We start from the raw sequence: 18,611 nt of genomic DNA, 5'->3' as shown, positions 1-18,611 counted from the left end.
ATTTACTGTTGATTTTTGAAGGGTAAACTCAGAAATAATACAACTAACTTGCAAATTCAGCTTTCCTGATAGGAATAAAACATGCATTCGCTGGCACTACATTATCATATAATTTGTTATTAATTTTACTTAGAAATGCTGCAATGTCATTTTGAGTTCCACAATATACTATTTCTATGCAACCAACACATGGTTTATCTATAAAACATGAGGATATAATGCAAAAGGGCAAAAATACACATTTTCTATTCTACTAGCATTATAATTATATTTTCCTTGAAACGTATTTGTGTTGAGGATAAACATGCTCTTATATTTTAGTATGCAAGAAAAGTAAAATAATTGGATGATTCTGTTTATATTTGGAGATTGTAAGTTAGCTAGCATGATTTATGATCTACTGAAAGTAAATCAAAGTATAAAGCATTGTGAACCATATTTTTCCAATTATTCTATATTTAAATAAAGTAATTCTAGAAGGCTGCTTCTTTTCATTGTGACTTGAATCAAAGTAAATAGAAGCTGAATTGAGACAGAGTGTTGGAAAGCTTGAGGATTACTTTTAAAGAGTTATTATTCATATTTCAAGAAGTTCTAATATTTTAATGTAGCCATCATAGGCTATCAAAAATTTATTTTAATGTACCAACCATGGGTTCTCAAAGATTTATTGAAGGGGTGACTCATAGGAAGATACAAAATGGATCATATACAAAATAATCATAATGTGATGTTAATGGATAATTTTTGATCTCAGTAAGTGGGGATTTGTATGCCTATAAAAGCCATTATACTTAATGGAATCTAGGAACATAAATCCCTGAAGACAATGACAACATATCTTTCAACATTGTCAGCTACCTCTCAGTCATTTTGATATCTAAATATTGAACATTTCTAAGCGTAGCAGACATGGAAATGCGTACCTTGCACAGTTAGATGCACCTGCATTGTTCTCGGTGTATGTTGAGTCTGAACAGAACATGTGTATGGGCCATCGTCTGTCACATCTACATTCTGTATCTGGAGGCTGTAGTCCCTTTTATTCAATGTTGAAATTGAAACTCGAGGATCCACTGACCACTTATCACCTCCCGCAAAAATAATACTTGACCGGTTCAGCCAGGCACCCTTTGAAGCTCCATCTTCCAAATAACACCTACAAATTACCAGAGACAGAACATTATTAATCAAAATGAAAATGAGAGACAATATTATCTTTGTTCTGAGTGTATTTCCATATGCTGAATTATGGCACTGCATCAAATGCAAACATCAGCTATAAACACAGGAGACATGAACACACTGGTACATTTTTCATTCCCAAAGCAAATATGAAACAATATCTTCCTACAGTTTGGTTTAGTTTTGTTTTTTAAGTGTGTGTGTGTGTGTGTGTGTGTGTGTGTGTGTGTGTGTGTATTTTAATTCAAAGCCAGTCAAAATCCTTTTTTATTCTGTCTGGATGACAAGTAAATTTAAATAAGGTTAAATTAGTTCAAATAACAATTTCAACATTAAAACACATTTCTTTCTTTGAAATTATAAGAAGTAGAATAGGTTCATGAGCTAGCCTGGTTTAACGCAATCCAATTCTGAATATAATGTGCCAGATACATAAAGCACAGAATGGCACCATATACATGTTTATTCTTAAAATTACCTGCATTTGCAGAGCAGTAGACCCGTACACTGAAACTATGAACTGCATTTCACTGATAATATTGCTGTTGTAATTAAATGTAGCGAGGCTAATATAATACTTTTAGTAGCAAATTCTTGCAGTCTTTTCAATAAACTGAAATGCTTTCCAGAAAGCACTCATTTATCCAACAAAAACACGTATGGAGCATCTACTATTCATGGATTCAAAGGGTATTGCCTTTGCTCTCCAAAACTTTTAGTCTACTAAGGAGGACAATCTAATTAAGCCAACCAATTAATACTATACAGAAAGAAGAATATTTTTATGAAATCAGGCACAAGGTACATGAGAGACAAACGAGGGTTACTTGACTTAGAAAGGTTGTTGTGAGTACAGAAAAAGGCTTTCTAGAATAGAAAAATGCCTGAGATAAAGAGATGAAGAGTGGAAGATGTGGTGTTCTAGACAGAGGTGCTATATGCAGATAACTCCCGGGAAAGGTGAGAGAGACAGCCAGGCATTTTAAGGAAGTATAGAGAGGCATGGGATATAAGGTAGGAGGGATGAGAGACAAAATTGAAAAGGTAAACTAGAGCTAGATGATAATAGCAAGCATGATGACTACTATTAGATTTTAAGGCCAAATTTGAAGCCATTTATTCAGAGTTGTATTCTATAACAAAATTTAAAAATATAGCTTTGTATCTAATAGGAGTCAGTCATATCAAGATTTAGAACAGAAGGCTGTGGTCATATATCAGTGATTTTGCTGAGGACTGGCATTCTAAGTTTCAACCTGAAAACGTTCTGATACAAATTAAAGACTGGTTCTCTTAAATGAGTACAAAGCACAGCTACAGAATGAAAATACACATACACCGAAATAGTTTGACAGCATTTCTACAGAACACCTTGGGGGATTGAACACAGTGTTTTGAGATTGCTACAAAATTGCAAGCTGAAAGCAACAGGGTAGGCTGCTGCCAACTGTATCAAACTAATCAGTGGGTGAAAAAATAAGGAACAAGGTACATTGCAGAATCTAATTTGCAGTCAGCTTCAGCATCTACAGAATACAAACTAGTAGAAGTCATAAAGGTCATTGTTAATTGAAAAGCTTTTCCTGATGTATTTAATGAAGAAAATAAAACCCACTTTAATGACATAATTAAACAATTATAGTATATTGTCATTCTTAATAACATGCAGAAAGAAGATACAGGGGACATAGTTCCCATTTCACAAGATCACATGTGTACTGGTATAGCATAGAACACTGAAATACCACTACTAGGATTATGATAATTCCGCTGTCTGTATTTAATATCTGGGTTCATCAAATGTTTATTGTGTGACCTCTGCATTTGTGGCCTTCACACTTTTTCCTATCTGGTGCTCATAACAACCCTGTGAGGTATAGATTGCTATGCTCAATTCATCCTTAGAATATAAATGGAATTTTGTGGTTAAATGACTTGCCCAAGCCACACTGTTAGTGGATGGCAAAGTTGAATTCATAATCAAGCCTTCTATTTCCACATTCAATGTCATTTTCACCGTAATGCAGATCAAAGACTTTTAAAATAGTTTTCAGAAATGGGAAGATGATTAGAATGTTGCAGACATTACTGCAAGTAATTTCTTATTTATTGAATGTGACCAACTGCTTAACCTGTCCTATTCTAAAGGAAGCAGAAAATTAATCATTAATGGATATTTTACCATGAAAGTCTGATTTAGAACACTCTGCCTGGCATTTCCCTTTCCCTAGAGACAGCAGCAGCTTTACCTTTATTTGGGGGGGCGGTATCAGGAAGACCACAGCGAGTAACTAGTATTTAGCTACTAGAGCTTTCATAGACCTGATCTGGGTTCTAACTCGTAATCTTAGCATAAGCACTATTCCTCTGTTCTGGCATGCCATGGACCTTCACAGAAGAAGAGATTCTAACTTCTTCACTAAGAAAAATGAAAACAAAAAGGTGGGGGGGCTCTTTGTGTCTCCTCGGCTTGGATAACTATCTTCCATAATTATTATTGGTCCTAACCCAAAGCTTTTCAAAACATACATTAGGAAGACCCTTGAAGGAGACTCAGGGAAAAAAAGAAAATTGGGGTATTATTTCCTTGGACTTCTGTAGAGCAATTCTCAGATTACACTACTGAAGTAGAACCTAAATAACTCAAATTACCATATATGGAATTTTACAAATTGTGAATAGCAAGGCCTAGGAATGACTTTCTATTTTTATAAAAACATAAGATACTTATACATACTATATGTAGTTTTAAGCTCAACTATAAGATGATTATGTAAAATATATGAAATAGGCATATACACATACGATTCCTTGAGAAAAAGGACTTTGTCTCCTATCTATCTATCTCCTCTTTGTTCTCCACTTCCCCCCTAGTTTGTTTTTGGTTTTGTTTTTGTTTTTTTCATGTACACAAAGAGGTACTGCTAGATATGTGTATGCTGTATTAAGAAGAAATTCTGGAAAGAAGGAAAGTATTTAGGGTATGATAGAGGGGAGCGGGAGGGTGGGAAAAGGACAGAAGTGGTGAGAATTTCATCTTGTACTCTTTGGGTATCAAACTTTTTTTTTTAGTTGAAGAACACTAATGTGTAAAGATATAATCTGTTGGAATCCTTGCCCACACAGAATTTATAATTTAGCAAGGATGATAAATTATATTCATGACTAACCATCATAAAGAACAGGAAGTGAAAATACAGTAATTAAATTGTTGTTATAATGGATTATTATAATTGTCTGAGGGTCTCTGGCTTCTGCCCTTGACCTTGTTCTCCCCACAATAAACAGAATGAACTTTAGAGTTTAAATCAGATCATCGACAACTCTAAGCCTTCCTATTTCACTCATAAGAAAAATTCTTAATCCCTATAGTGACCAATTGTCCTATGTAATCTGGCCCCTTGATGCTTCTCTGACCTTGTCAGTTCCCACTCTTTCCCATTTACTCTGCTCTAGACTCTGGGCCTCCAGCTGTGCTTCCAACAAATCACACTTGTTCTTGCTCCAGGAAGTTGGCATTTCTTACTGCTTCTTCTGCCTGGAACTCTCCTCCCCAAGAGGTCTGCATAATATATTACACAGTAGCAAAGTTACACAATAGCAAAGGTGAGGGGTTCTCCTGTTTAGGATGGAGAAATTAATGTGTGAGAGAGAGGTTGGTAAAGCAAAGATGATCAGATCACTGATGAGAGTAGGATGAAGCAATAGTTCTCGGGTCAAAAACTTGGATCATTTTTCATCTCTGGACTTCCAAATAGAACGTTTTAACAGCTAGTGATGTTAGGATCCCTTTGAAGTCTAGATAATGAAATAATCTGAATAAAATGTTTAATAATGAATATATCCTTTAATTGAGTATGGCACAGCTTTTTTTGAAAGTTTTTCCCCCCCCCACTTAAAAAAATCTTCTAGACAACCTACTTTATAGGGAGATGACTGAAGCAGTTCCAAAAATACACTCCTCAGCATAAGCTGTGCTAACACCAAGACAAATATCATGACAAACACTTAAATTTTCAATCATCTGGATGTTGTGTAACAGTTCCAAACATCTGGTTGTTGGAAAATGTATAGAAAATAGCTTTAATACTTCATTTTGTTCAAGATTGTTATTTATTTAAACCCAGGCTTAAGATAGTTAATGCTTTTCTAATAAGACTGACACTGCTGCTTCTGAAATCTTTTAAGGAGCTCCTTTATAAATGACATTTGTACATATCAGGCAGGTCCTTATTTTGAGGGTATAAAGTCCTGCTTGGTGAGGTGCTAGTTGAACAAAATGATGTTGGAGTAATTCTAACAGACTCTCTCTGTGACACTATCTCCTGTGGTGATTAAATCTGAAAGGTGGACATCAGAGAGCTTAGTGGAAATTAGCATATTTGGTTATTTATTATTTTTTAAACTCGATTAAGAAATTAAGTCTGTGGCTGCTGAAGAATGATTTTTTCCTTTCATATCTCTAAGTTCCCTGTAACACATTCCAAAAACATAAGCCTTAGCGCCATTACCATTACCCCACACAGCAGGATTTATTCCGCTCGATGGAGAAAGACCAGCTTTTCTCAAGACGTGTTGATTAATGAAAGCCCCTATTAAAGGTACTAACTAATAAGAGAAGAAAAGTACAATTTTCCTTGGAATCAAAGCTAAACCATGTGAAAATGATCTACCTATGAAGGGATTGGCCAGCTACCTTCACAGCTGTCTTTTCATCATATCACAAAGTTCTAAATTTGACAGAAGAACTTTCAAAAGCACACAGAAAAAATTAAAAAAATTCAGAACATCATACAACCTCCATGCTAATTCTGCATACAAAGAGAGCTTTGATATCCTGGTTTCAAGGCCAATATGAGGTAAGAAAAGTAAAGTAGAGATTAAATAGAACAGAACAAATTCTATCTCCTCACCCACTTGCCTTTGTTTTTAAGGTTGTTCTCTTCTTAATGTCTTTCATGCCAGTTATTCCTTGGATAATATAATAGATATTGATATGGGTATAGATATGAATATGGATACAGATAATTATAAACATACATGTATCCATGTATATTACATAACATGTAGTATTTACTAGACAATAATATCTTTATATATAATATTATGGGTGAAATGCTTCCTATTATCTTTCTATTTTGGCAAGTGTAGGGCATGCATGACTTTGTCAAGGGAAATCCATAATTTGGATTTCAAATTGTGGATTTTCAAAGAATCATCAATTTGTCTAATGAACTTATTTAATGAAGCACTCACTCTTATAGATGGTGAAAATTATATTTCAAAATATATTTAAAGAGATTTCTAAGTGAGAAATGCACTTCTGCAGGTAACAGTTCAATACTATTTTGTAGATAATAATATATATACTAACATTACTATCTGCCAGATACTGTTCTAAGCACATGATATCTATTTCTCATTCAATCTTCACAACAATCCTTTGTGATAGGTACCGTCAAGTTATCATTTTGCCGATTTTACAGCAAAGGAAGTGAGGTACAGAGAGGTTATGTAACTTATGACTTGCTTATGGAAATTTGTAATGCATCATAATAACCTTATTATGACATAACGTCATTAAACCTCAAGGCATAAGTATGTAAGTAATATTAATGACACATGTACATTTATTTTTAGAATGGGAAATATGCCATGTTGGGCACATTTTACTTTTTTTTTAAAATTTATTAATTTATGGCTGTGTTGGGTCTTCGTTTCTGTGCAAGGGCTTTCTCTAGTTGTGGCAAGCGGGGGCCACTCTTCACCGCGGTATGCGGGCCTCTCTCTATCGTAGCCTCTCTTGTTGAGGAGCACAGGCTCCAGACGTGCAGGCTTAGTAATTGTGGCTCACGGGCCCAGTTGCTCTGCGGTATGTGGGATCTTCCCAGACCAGGGCTCGAACCCATGTCCCCTGCATTGGCAGGCAGATTCTCAACTACTGCACCACCAGGGAAGCCCAGCACATTTTACTTTTTACATGGTAGCACACACACACAAAAAAAAACAGAAAAAACAAACAAAAAAACCCAAATAACGTTGATTTCTTATTTTGTAAGAGAAAGAAATTGATTTTCTATACATTTTACTCTGGTACATCTTTGTAATAATAAAGCTGTATTAAAAATGTCTTGGATAAGAGATTGAAAGTTATGAGCTACTATGTAATTATAACAGCAAATTCTCAAACATACGTATTTTTGATATTGTAAAACAGAGAAAAGAACACTGAAAATAATAAAGCTTTTAAAAATTTTTTTTTATTGCTTTTTCATACATTCTATACCTAATTAATGAAAGAAATGAACTTTAATGTGATCAGGCAATGGTATTAATTCATACCTTTAAGTCTTATTTTAATGCAAAATTTATAGTGTCTGTATTTTTTAAAACATATATATATAATATGTATATATATACATATATACATGTATGTGTATATATACGTATATAAAACCCAACATATTAAATGCCTAAGAAATAATCAAAATTTGGTTTGGGATTAATCTCTAAATTCCAGACATTGAAATCACTCATTTTAACTGATAATCAATCCATGCTTTTCTATAATACTACAAATTGCTTTATCTTTTTCTTTTCATTGTCTCATTTAAGTCAAGCTTCCACTTTAGCCTGTCTGACCATGTTTAGAAGAGGCAATGCCAAGGAATTTTTACTTTTAGGGTGTTTCAATACATTATTTGTAAATCACTCAACATATGAATTAACATTTATTAAGTAAAATAGGCATGGATAGAGTGAAAGAAAGCCTATATATTGACTAAAGAAAGTAGGAAAGTCTTTGTGCAACGTACTGACATTTTTGGCCTATTACTAAAGTCTAATTATGATCGTCTTGTCTTGATAATAATAAGAAATTCCATTTGCTGAATACTGACTATGGGTTAAGTGGTATGGAAAATACTTTCATATATGATCTCATTTAACACTCACAAAAGCATTTTGAGAGGTAGGTAGGTCTTATTATCTCTACATTAAAAATGGTGCATGCATGAATTCAGGATGGATAAATGAGGCAGAGAATGTAAAAAGGAAGAGGAGTTACATATTTGAAAAGTTAGTTTAAGACTAGCTCTGTTCAAATGGCCTTACTCAGGAATCAAACTGGAAATTTCTTTGTCATTTCTACTTTTTAAATTCAACTAAACCACTTGCTTTCTCCCACATGGACTTAAATGTGAGATATTTGGATCTGTAAGGGCTTCAAGATTTTTGTTAACTGGCAGGGCCTCTGAACCGCTGTGGGGAGAATTCTGTCTGCAGTGCTATCTTCCTGGCAGATGCTTCCTGGAGAAGTTGGACTTTCACTTCAGGAGCTATAAAGGGAATGAACACTGCATTCAGAATGCATGCAGGAGGTGTTTAAAACAGCAATATCAGAGAAGGAGAATGCAGCCAGGTCCAGAGAAGTGAAGAGATAATGCTCTAGGCTCCAGGCAAGCCTCTTTATCCCATCTTCTTAGGGATGGAGCTAGATACAGACACCTCACTCTTAAAACAAGGGAAAAAACCACATGGAATCCTGTACCAAAAACAATATCAGCAATTCTACTCCCTTCCATCAAACACCTACTTCCTTCCAGTAAACATCTTTGTGTTTAAATCATTTGGAAAGTATTCTATTTGCATATAAATACAGATGATAAAATAAGAAACAGCAAATGGCTATACAGAAATTTTCTAAACTCAACTATTTTGTCAAATTAATTAAGTATATGCCACTTTACAGCATCAGTAAATACAGATATTTTAAAAACAAAAATAATTATTTCCTCTTTCTCTCTCTGCTTAATGTTGACCTTTAAACTTTCTACTGGTCACCGATGGATTTTTCTTCTTGCCTTTTTTCTAATAAAAGGTATTCTGAGCACAAATTTTACTTTATGAATAAAGAATGGCTACATAGCACAATTAATTAAAACCAGCCTTGTGATCATTAACTAAAGTAGCCATTAATCCATATTTACCTGTCCTCTCTTGAGAAAACTAAGCCATATTTCAATATGAGATATGCCTTAAAATACAAATTAGGGAACGTATCCCAGAGGGAAAAAAAAAATGTAGTTTTTTTCTCATCTGCTTCCTGCAAACAAATTTAAACTGATTATATTTTCTCAAAATATGCTAAAAGTTAAAAATAGTGTCATATTTAAGTTTTTGTTAGATCACAGGGACAAATTATTTGTCCTTGAGAAGCAGCATAATGTAGTGATCAATTATAGTTAATATTGGAGTTCAAATGTTACCTTTCTTGTGCACTAGCAGTGGAACCTGGGGCAAATTAATTTACCTTAGTTTTCTCACCTGTAAAATGGGATTAGTAATATTATTTATTTGATAAGATTGTAATGAAGATTTGTTTGTTAAATGTGCTCAGGATGGAGCCAGATACATGGTAAGTATGTAATTAAGGATAATTATTTTCAATCCACCTTCCTATGGTTAACTTGATATTTAAAACAAAACAAACTACCACCATCATCAATGACCAAAATCCCTTTGTGCTATAAAATATAATTTGAAGGAGGAAAAAAAAAGGCATTCATAGAGCCTGGCTTGATAGAGCAAAGTGTTAGTTATCTACATTGCCATAGCCCAGGGCTGGTTCACAAGAAATAATTTTGCAGATAAATGAACGTCATACCTTAAAGTACTTCTCCTATTTTACCTTCCTTGAACTTCCAGAAAAGATTTTTTTTTATTGTACTTCCTTCTCTTATAGGCAGAGCATGTTAAGAAAAAGAGAGTTTCAGTGTTACTGCCTTTTTTTTAAGTTATATTGACACTCAAAACTTAAGTTTAGATACCAAGTCCCTGGTTTACTAGCAATTGTTTTGGGCAAGTAACTGGATTCAATTAAAGTAACTCTATTAAAACCTTACTCACGTATTTGCAAAATGGAGATAGCATCACTTGTACTAATTCCTATTTTGGTATAAGATTAAATGAGACTCTGCATGGCAGATAGATTTATAAAGTTATAAGGAAAAATATACATGAAAATACTTTGTAATTATTTTAAGGTTTTATGAGTTAATTTTCCTCATAACTCTAGGACATGATTATGAATCTCTATTTGCAGATTGCATGAGCACAGTGATCTTCCCAAACTCAGCGAGATGAAGTTAAGGTGAGCAATTGTTTTCTTTTTGCTTTTACGGTCCATAAAATGATTTTCTATATAAACTAAATAGAAACTAATAGGTTCTATGTAAACTATTGCATGTTTTTAAATTGTCACCTAATTTTTTTTTTTTTTTTTTTTTTTTGCCGTACGCGGGCCTCTCACTGTTGTGGCCTCTCCCGTTGCAGAGCACTGGCTACGGACGCTCAGCCTCAGTGGCCATGGCTCACGGGCCCAGCTGCTCCGCAGCATGTGGCATCTTCCCGGACCGGACCGGGGCACGAACCCGTGTCCCCTGCATCGGCAGGCGGACTCTCCACCACTGCGCCACCAGGGAAGCCCTAAAATTTTTTTTGTAAGCTAAGGTCTTTGCAAAAATTATAATAATTTCTGATTACTATAAACATGGACATTTTAAGATAAAACTGTTAATCCTCACTTTTAAATGTGTTAATTCTCACTTTTAAATGCATCCAAGAAAATCTAAATAACATAGTGATTTGATATTCACTATCAGTCATTTTTTTTAAAAGATGAACAAGATCTGTTTTTTAAAAAAATGCTACATTGTTGCTCTTTCTCCTCAAACTCATATTTTCATTCCACTTGTGCTATATAATTTGATTCTAATCTAAATTTTTTAAAAATTAAAATCTTTTGATACCTTATCTTCTCTGCAGTAAAATTAAATATGTAAATTGAGTATAAAAATTCTTATGACTGGAAGGATCTAAGTATAAAAAATATTATGGAGGAATTTATTTTTACAATCATTAATAGTATACAACTGATTAAATCATATATATCATACATTTTGATAAATATTGAACTTTTTTATTGCTTTACATAGATAATAATGGATGTCTTCATGAGGTGTCTTTATCTAGACACATGCAAAAACCTTCTTGTGCAAATAAGGATGCTATTTGCTCACGTGAAATAGAGTTTAGAATCAATTCTATGGAACCTTATTTTCTTAAATCAAACTATGATAGAAAGAATCCTGTTATAGCAACACCACTCAATTTTTTAACTCCGTCAGAATGATATGATTACAGTAATCTATCATCAAAAACATTCCCAATATCTTTTATAACTCTATTATACCTTCATGTAGATGTTCATGTAGATGTGTTGAAAGAAAATTTGAAACTGCCTAAATTGCAGTAGAATTTAGCAGACTCTAGAATTATTCGTTATATCAAAATCAACACCAATATTTTATTTTATTTTATTTTTTTAAGTTAATCTTTATTTTATATTGGAGTATAGTTATTTACAATGTTGTGTTAGTTTCAGGTGTACAGCAAAGTGATTCAGTTACACATATATCCATTCATTTTTAGATTCTCTTCCTATATATGTTATTACAGAATATTGAGTGGAGTTCCCTGTGCTATATAGTAGGTCCTTGTTGACCATATATCCCATATATAGTAGTGGGTATATGTCAGTCCCAAACTCCTAATTCATTCCCTCCACACACACACCTTCCCACTTTGGTAACCATAAGTTTGTTTTCAAAGTCTGAGTCTGTTTCTGCTTTGTAAACACGTTCATCAGTATCATCTTTTTGTATTCCACATATAAGTGATATCATATGATATTTGTCTTTCTCTGTCTGACTTAATTCACTTAGTATGACAATCTCTAGGCCCATCCATATTGCTGTAAATGGCATCATTTCATTCTTCTTTATGGCCAAAGAGTAATATTCCATCGTATATATGTACCACATCTTCTTTATCCATTCCACTGTGGATGGACATTTAGCTTGCTTCCATATCTTAGTTATTGTAAATACTGCTGCAATGAACATTGGGGTGCATGTATATTTTTGAATTATGGTTTTATCCAGATATATGCTCAGGAGTGGATAGGTGGTAACTCTATTTATATTTTTTTAAGGAACCTCCATACTGTTCTTCATAGTTGCTGTACCAATTTACATTCCCACCAACAGTGTAAGAAGCTTCCCTTTCCTCCACACCCTCTCCAGCATTTACTGTTTGTAGATTTTTTGATGATGGCCTTTCTGACCTCTGGTGTGGTGTAGTTTTGATTTGCATTTCTCTAATAATTAGCGGTGTTGAGCATCTTTTCATGTGTTTGTTGGCCATCTGTATGTCTTCTTTGGAGAAATGTCTATTTAGGTCTTCTGCCCATTTTTGGATTGGGTTGTTTGTTTTTTGATATTGAGCTGCATGAGCCATTTGTATATTTTGGAGATTAATCCATTGTCAGTTGCATCATTTGCAAATATATTCTCCCAATCTGTAGGTTGTATTCTCATTTTGTTTATGGTTTCCTTTGCTGTGCAGAAGCTTTTAAGTTTCATTAGGTCCCATTTGTTTATTTTTGTTTTTATTTTCATTACTCTAGGAGGTGGATCCAAAAAGATATTGCTAAGATTTATGTCAAAGAGTGTTCTGCCTATGTTTTCCTCTAAGAGTTTTATAGTATCCAGTCTTACATTTAAGTCTTTAATACATTTCAAGTTTATTTTTTGTGTATGGTGTTAGAGAAACTTCTAATTTCATTATTTCACACATAGCTTTCCAGTTTTCCCAGCACCACTTATTGAAAAGACTGTCTTTTCTCTATTGTATATTCTTGCCTCCTTTGTTGTAGATTAATTGACCATAAGTGTGTGGGTTTATTTCTGGGTTTATCTTTCTATCCTACTCCATTAATCTATAAGTCTGGCTTTGTGCCAGTACCATACTGTTTTGATTACTGTAGCTTTGTAGTAGTGTCTGAAGTCAGGGAGTCTGATTCTTCTAGCTCTATTCTCTCTCAAGATAAAAAAAATGCAGGGATCAGATCATGTAAGGCTTTATGGCCCATTATATGAGAATTTGCATTTTTTCCAAGGACAATGAGATATCTTATGGCCAAGGAGAGAGTGAATGGTTCCTAGAGCTAGGATATTTCTGGGTTAGGAGTGGCCTTACAACAAATATCCATGTGGAACCCTCCTACACTGTTGGTGGGAATGTAAATCGGTGCAGCCACTATGGAGAACAGTATGGAGGTTCCTTGGAAAACTAAAAACAGAGTTACCTAATCATCCAGCAATCCTTCTCCTGGGCATATATCTGGAGAAAACTCTAATTTGAAAAGATACATGCACCCCAATGTTCACTTCAGCACTATTTACAGTAACCAAGACATGGAAGCAACCTAAACGTCCATTGACAGTGGAATGGGTAGAGAAGTGGTACATGCGTATATACAATGGAATATTACTCAGCCATAAAAAGAATGAAATAATGCCATTTGCAGCAACATGGATGGGCCTAGAGAACACCAACATTTTATATAGTCTCTTTGTTTCATTTCCTGTGGGTTTTACACTTTGGACTATGCTCCATGCTATGATTCTGTATGTTTGAGAGATTTAGTGAAAGATGAGTGTAAAAGTAAGAGGTAGAACTGGAAGCAATTCAACCACAGACCTACACTCTCAGGCAGGTCAATTTTAGGAAAGAAAACATATGAAAATATATGTCAAGAAATTTTTAAAAATTATCTGTTCCTGCACAGGCCTTTGAAAGTCATCATATATCTTTAGGGCATTTATACCACAGTTGGAAAATTTTTGATATCTGAAATGCAGTGTTTTGTATCTTTTTCTACTGTTAAGCTATTTAACTCTTTATTTAAAGCTATCAGCATTATTTGCCTCTATTTTTTCTCCTTTTCAACCTTCAGCTTCTATTACCTAGGGGTAGGGAATATAGACAACTGAATCTATGTGAGAATTATTAGAATATTAGTTTTCATATTGCCTGTACTGTCCCAAAGACATTCTTCATGAACAACATGGGCTTGTTGAATAATTGCTTAAAAAGTCTGAATTCCTTCTATTTCAAGTGTATGTTTAAAGTGTATGTTAATGTTGCTGGAAATCTGAGCCAGGCTGCATGATAATCATCTATTCATCAGTAAATTAAAAATATTTAGCTAGTCTTTTAAAAATGCTGATAATAATATCTTAATTTTGCTAAATGTCCAGAGCTTAATTATTCTTTTTTTGTTTACTCAATATTAAAATACACTTGAAAATTTTTAGCTAATACCTGTGTATTTTAAATATACGTGTTGGTAGTCTTTTGGGTTTCTTTTCTTTTCCAGAAATCTAAAATGTACTTTTCTCTGTGATCAATTCTTTCATTATTGTTAAAACTTTGTTGCTTCAAGAGGTATGTGTGTGCTTCAAGAGTTGTGTGTGTGTGTTGTGAGAGAAGGGAGGAGAGACACATTCAGTGTAAAAATGCACAAGAAGTAAAAATGAATACTTATAATTAAAAGAATAGTAAACAATGGCAAAATCTGAATATGTAACCAACATATAATTTATATTAATTTCATCTGAGCTCTTTCTTACAGAAAGTACCAGAATCTCTCTAAATATTAATGCTTCTCTTGCTAGAGGATCCATCCAGTAGTAGCATCTAGTGGACAGCTGGACCTGTCATATCTCAGTGCCTGGCTGACTCAGGAAAGCATGTGCCTCCGAGCGATGTAAAATTCCACTGTGATTTAGGAAAAGCTGAAATTTCAGCCATGACTTTCTGACTGGATCTCTCCTTACTAGACTGCTGCATATTTTCCTATCTCCGTGACTGAATCATCTCCCAAGGTCAGAATTCTGTGATATTTGTCACTACTTCCTTGAGTCACTATAAAAAGCAAACTTGAAGAGTAAAAAAGGAAACCATCATTATAATGTTCTCTAAAAACAGATGAATTGAAATCTGGGAAAAATACTGATATGGTTTCTCCAAGATAGTTTTACCTTGAATTCAGAACAACATGGAGTTGAATCACAATTCTTATTGACACTAACTAGCCCTAGGAATTTGGGCACTACTTAATTTTTCTAAGCCTTCACATTTGATTCTTTAAAATGAGGATAGTAATATGTACTTAAAGAAGCTATTTTGGGAAGATTAACTGAAATGTTCCAGGTGACAAGACCTAAATACCTCACCTTAGATGTCATTTCTTTGGAAAGCCCTCTGTGAAATCTCTGCTCCAAGCCCCTAGACAGCTTTAATGGACCTTTCCTAAAGCTTGCATTTCCCCCATCATGTTAACTACCTTGCTTTATTACCCTGCACTGCAAAATCCCTTGCTTAATTGTATCACCCCTGCTAAACTGTAAAGGACCCTGGTTGACTTATTCACTATGATGACCAGTAATGAGCACAATGTCTGTTACATAGTTGGTGCTTTAAAAAAATGTATTTTGAATAATATGAGGAATTGAAATAAGATATTGTGCAAATGTTTTATAAAAGAGAAGAAATCAAATTCTTCTGGACACAGAAAAGGGTGGGACTAGGTCAGAGCAGGTTTAGTAGAAGAGGTAGCACTGGCATTCACCCTACTCCCACTGTATTTTAGAGCTTTTGTTCCAGATTATTCTAAATTAAAACACACACATGAATCTCTGGATTTCCTCTATGGTTCCAAAATGGAATATATCATTTGGAACAAACAGGAATGCCCACTGTCTACAAAGTTGTTTTTACCTGCTGTTCATTTAACTATAAAAATTACATAGGCCAAATTCTAAGTTTGATGCACTGAAAGTAGAACAAACTCCTATTTGTCTCAGAAAATACAAATGGAAGCCACTCACATCATGGTATTTTCTTTCCTAAATTTCTGGACATGTGAAAAAAGCTCAAAGGCTGGGTTAAGTAGATAAATAGTGAGTAAGGAGGAGGCATAAAGAAAACTCAGTAAATGAACAAATATTTTGTTAAACATGAGAAACTTACTCATTTGGTCTTAATTTGATTGGAGCAATATAATATTTTTAACTGTTATCCTTACACATACAAAGATAGGTTTTTAAATTTTTATTTGATGATCTACAAACATGTTCTTGTTTATCATTGTTTATGTCATTTACTTTGGACTTCCAACTTTAGGTTCCTCCTACGGTAATTCTTTCATTTCTCAGCAAAAGATAAATTTTTCACCCACTGTCCTTAGACGTATCTGCATTTTCTTGCTGAACACACTAGCAATTGCTTTTAGTATAGCTTGTAGTTAGCATATTACATATTTGTGGAATGTAATTAAACATGATAAACATATGGTCATAATGAATTAGAGATGGAAAAGAAGAAGAATGGAACTTGAGTGCTTTTTAAATTAGAAATTTAAAGTGCAGGGCCCCCAGTAATTTTAAGGATTGCTACATTTAAAAAAATATTTATTTGGCTGTGTCGGGTCCTAGTTGTGGTATGCGGGATCTTTCGTTGTGGCAGGCGGGCTCAGTAGTTGCAGTGCCCAGGCTCTCTAGTTGTGGCACACGGGCTCTAGAGTGCATAGGGTTAGTTGCCCTGGCATGTGGGATCTTAGTTCTCTGACCAGGGGTCGAACCCATATCCCCTGCATTGGAAGGTGGATTCTTAACCACTGGACCACCAGGGAAGTCCCAGCGTTGCTACATTTGAAATTCTTTTTTTACTTGAAATATTTTCACCCTCGAAGACCCTGTTTTATTCTTGAAATGGTTTCCTATGTAAGAAACTCCGTAGCATTGACTCTACAATTCTCTACCTTAGCCATTAATCTCCCACGTAAGGCTGTCAAAATCTTTTATGAAAATCGAAGTGTACAATATCCACTTTTCTTATCTTTCACAATACATTATTTTCAAGCATCCCAGCAAGTTAGTTAAGCGCAAACTGCCTTGTAAAAATCATGTTAGAAATATAGCCACACTTTCTTCAGCTTTTCTTCTGTTACCAACATTTCACAGTTGTCTTTGCAATCAATACTGAACACACAGGACTTTGTTTCCTGGCTTGCTTGTCTACTGAGCTCCTTAATTCATGACTCAGTTCTTATTCAAAAGGACTTCATGGATGTCATACTATATACACACATACATCTTTTCTCTCTCTCTCTAATCGGACTCTCTAATTATGAGCCTTTGAAAGAAGCTATCATATCTTTCTTTTTGTTTTCTCTAAAGTACTAGTTTATCATATGTATGTTTCCGGGATTTCAAATCAACACTGCACAATTCTTTAATGGCTCACTTTATTTTTTATGTACTTAGCACAAAAGAAAAAAAGACGCGTTATAAAATAAATATAGGACTTTATGGAGAGCTAATAGATTTTAAAGTGACATTTTACTGAGTTACAAGCAAGTGAATGGATTAAATTTCCTTTGAAACACACACCAGTGCAATAATTAAAGGAAACAATTTCTGGCAAAGTATACGTTTTATTTTTGCCAAACTCCAAATTGTCTTATAAATAATGAGGAACATTTGTCTTTCATCTTTAGCAATGGCTGAAAGTCATCATTATCTAACAGATGCTCAGTGACCCTTGTGAAATAAGTTGGTCATTCAAATCAGCTATTAATGGGCAGGCGGCTATAGCAGGCAAATCACTAATATTACAACTAATTAAACTCCACTTTGTATTTAAACAGAAAACAAGGTGAAACTGAGACATACCTGTCTAATCTTACTGAGAAATAACCAAACTTCAAAATGAATTCAAGATTTTTATTTTGAGATAGAGTCTGAGTCAATTCCCATTTCAATTCCCTCAATAAATTAAAAGGCAAAAACTATTTCCTTGTTTTAGATAAGCTTACAATCAACAATGGAGGATATGCAAAATATTTACACCATGACAGATGTGATAGAAGTGCTATAAGCTACTTAATTGTTTACAGAACTTCAAGAAAGTAGCAATCATAACTCACCACAGTAGAAGAATTAGGAAAGCACCTAGAGAAACAGGGATGTGAGACGGCTCTTTATAGACAAGAATCATTTAGAGAGTTAGATAGGGGGATGAATAAGAGCTGTCAACAGAACAGTTCACAGAAGGAGAGAAGAAGAGAAGCACAGGTAAAGAGGTACAGAATAGGGAATGAGGTTGCAGTATAGCATGCAATCTGATATGATTAAGTAGGAGTGTAGGAGAGAAGTGGGGAATATGGTTCCAAAATTCATCTGGAGGTGAAAGATAATTTCAGATGCTGACCTGTGAATTTTGGAACAATTTCAGTAGGCAATAAAGATATTTTAGAGTAGATAAGGGATATTTTTGAAGGAGTTAGGGAGGAGGGCTTTTTTTTTTTTTTTTTTTTTTTAGCATACCCTATGAACTGGATAGTAAGCTAAGTGATTTCATATATACTGTATAATATAATTTTCATAATAACCATCTGAAATATATGTTATTACCCCTTTTATATACTGAAAAAAGAGGCTCCAGAGGTATTAATAATT

At 34.1% G+C, this 18,611-nt stretch overlaps 1 protein-coding gene across 3 annotated transcripts in view; it reads right to left on the bottom strand.

The window, feature by feature from the left end:
• The window catches only part of NEGR1 (neuronal growth regulator 1), a 909,422-nt gene that overhangs the window by 522,275 nt on the left and 368,536 nt on the right, over nucleotides 1-18,611 (bottom strand). For all 3 annotated transcript variants that reach the window (XM_049703327.1, XM_012537085.2, XM_049703332.1), the window contains one exon: nucleotides 927-1,159. In XM_049703327.1, coding sequence (XP_049559284.1) covers nucleotides 927-1,159 — 233 coding nt within the window. The remainder of the gene's footprint in view (nucleotides 1-926; nucleotides 1,160-18,611) is intronic.

This window comes from Orcinus orca, chromosome 1 (genome assembly GCF_937001465.1).
Source record: "Orcinus orca chromosome 1, mOrcOrc1.1, whole genome shotgun sequence".
NCBI lineage: Eukaryota > Metazoa > Chordata > Mammalia > Artiodactyla > Delphinidae > Orcinus > Orcinus orca.
The sequence above is the reverse complement of the archived record's forward strand: the minus strand, read 5'-3'. Positions and strand labels throughout refer to the sequence as shown.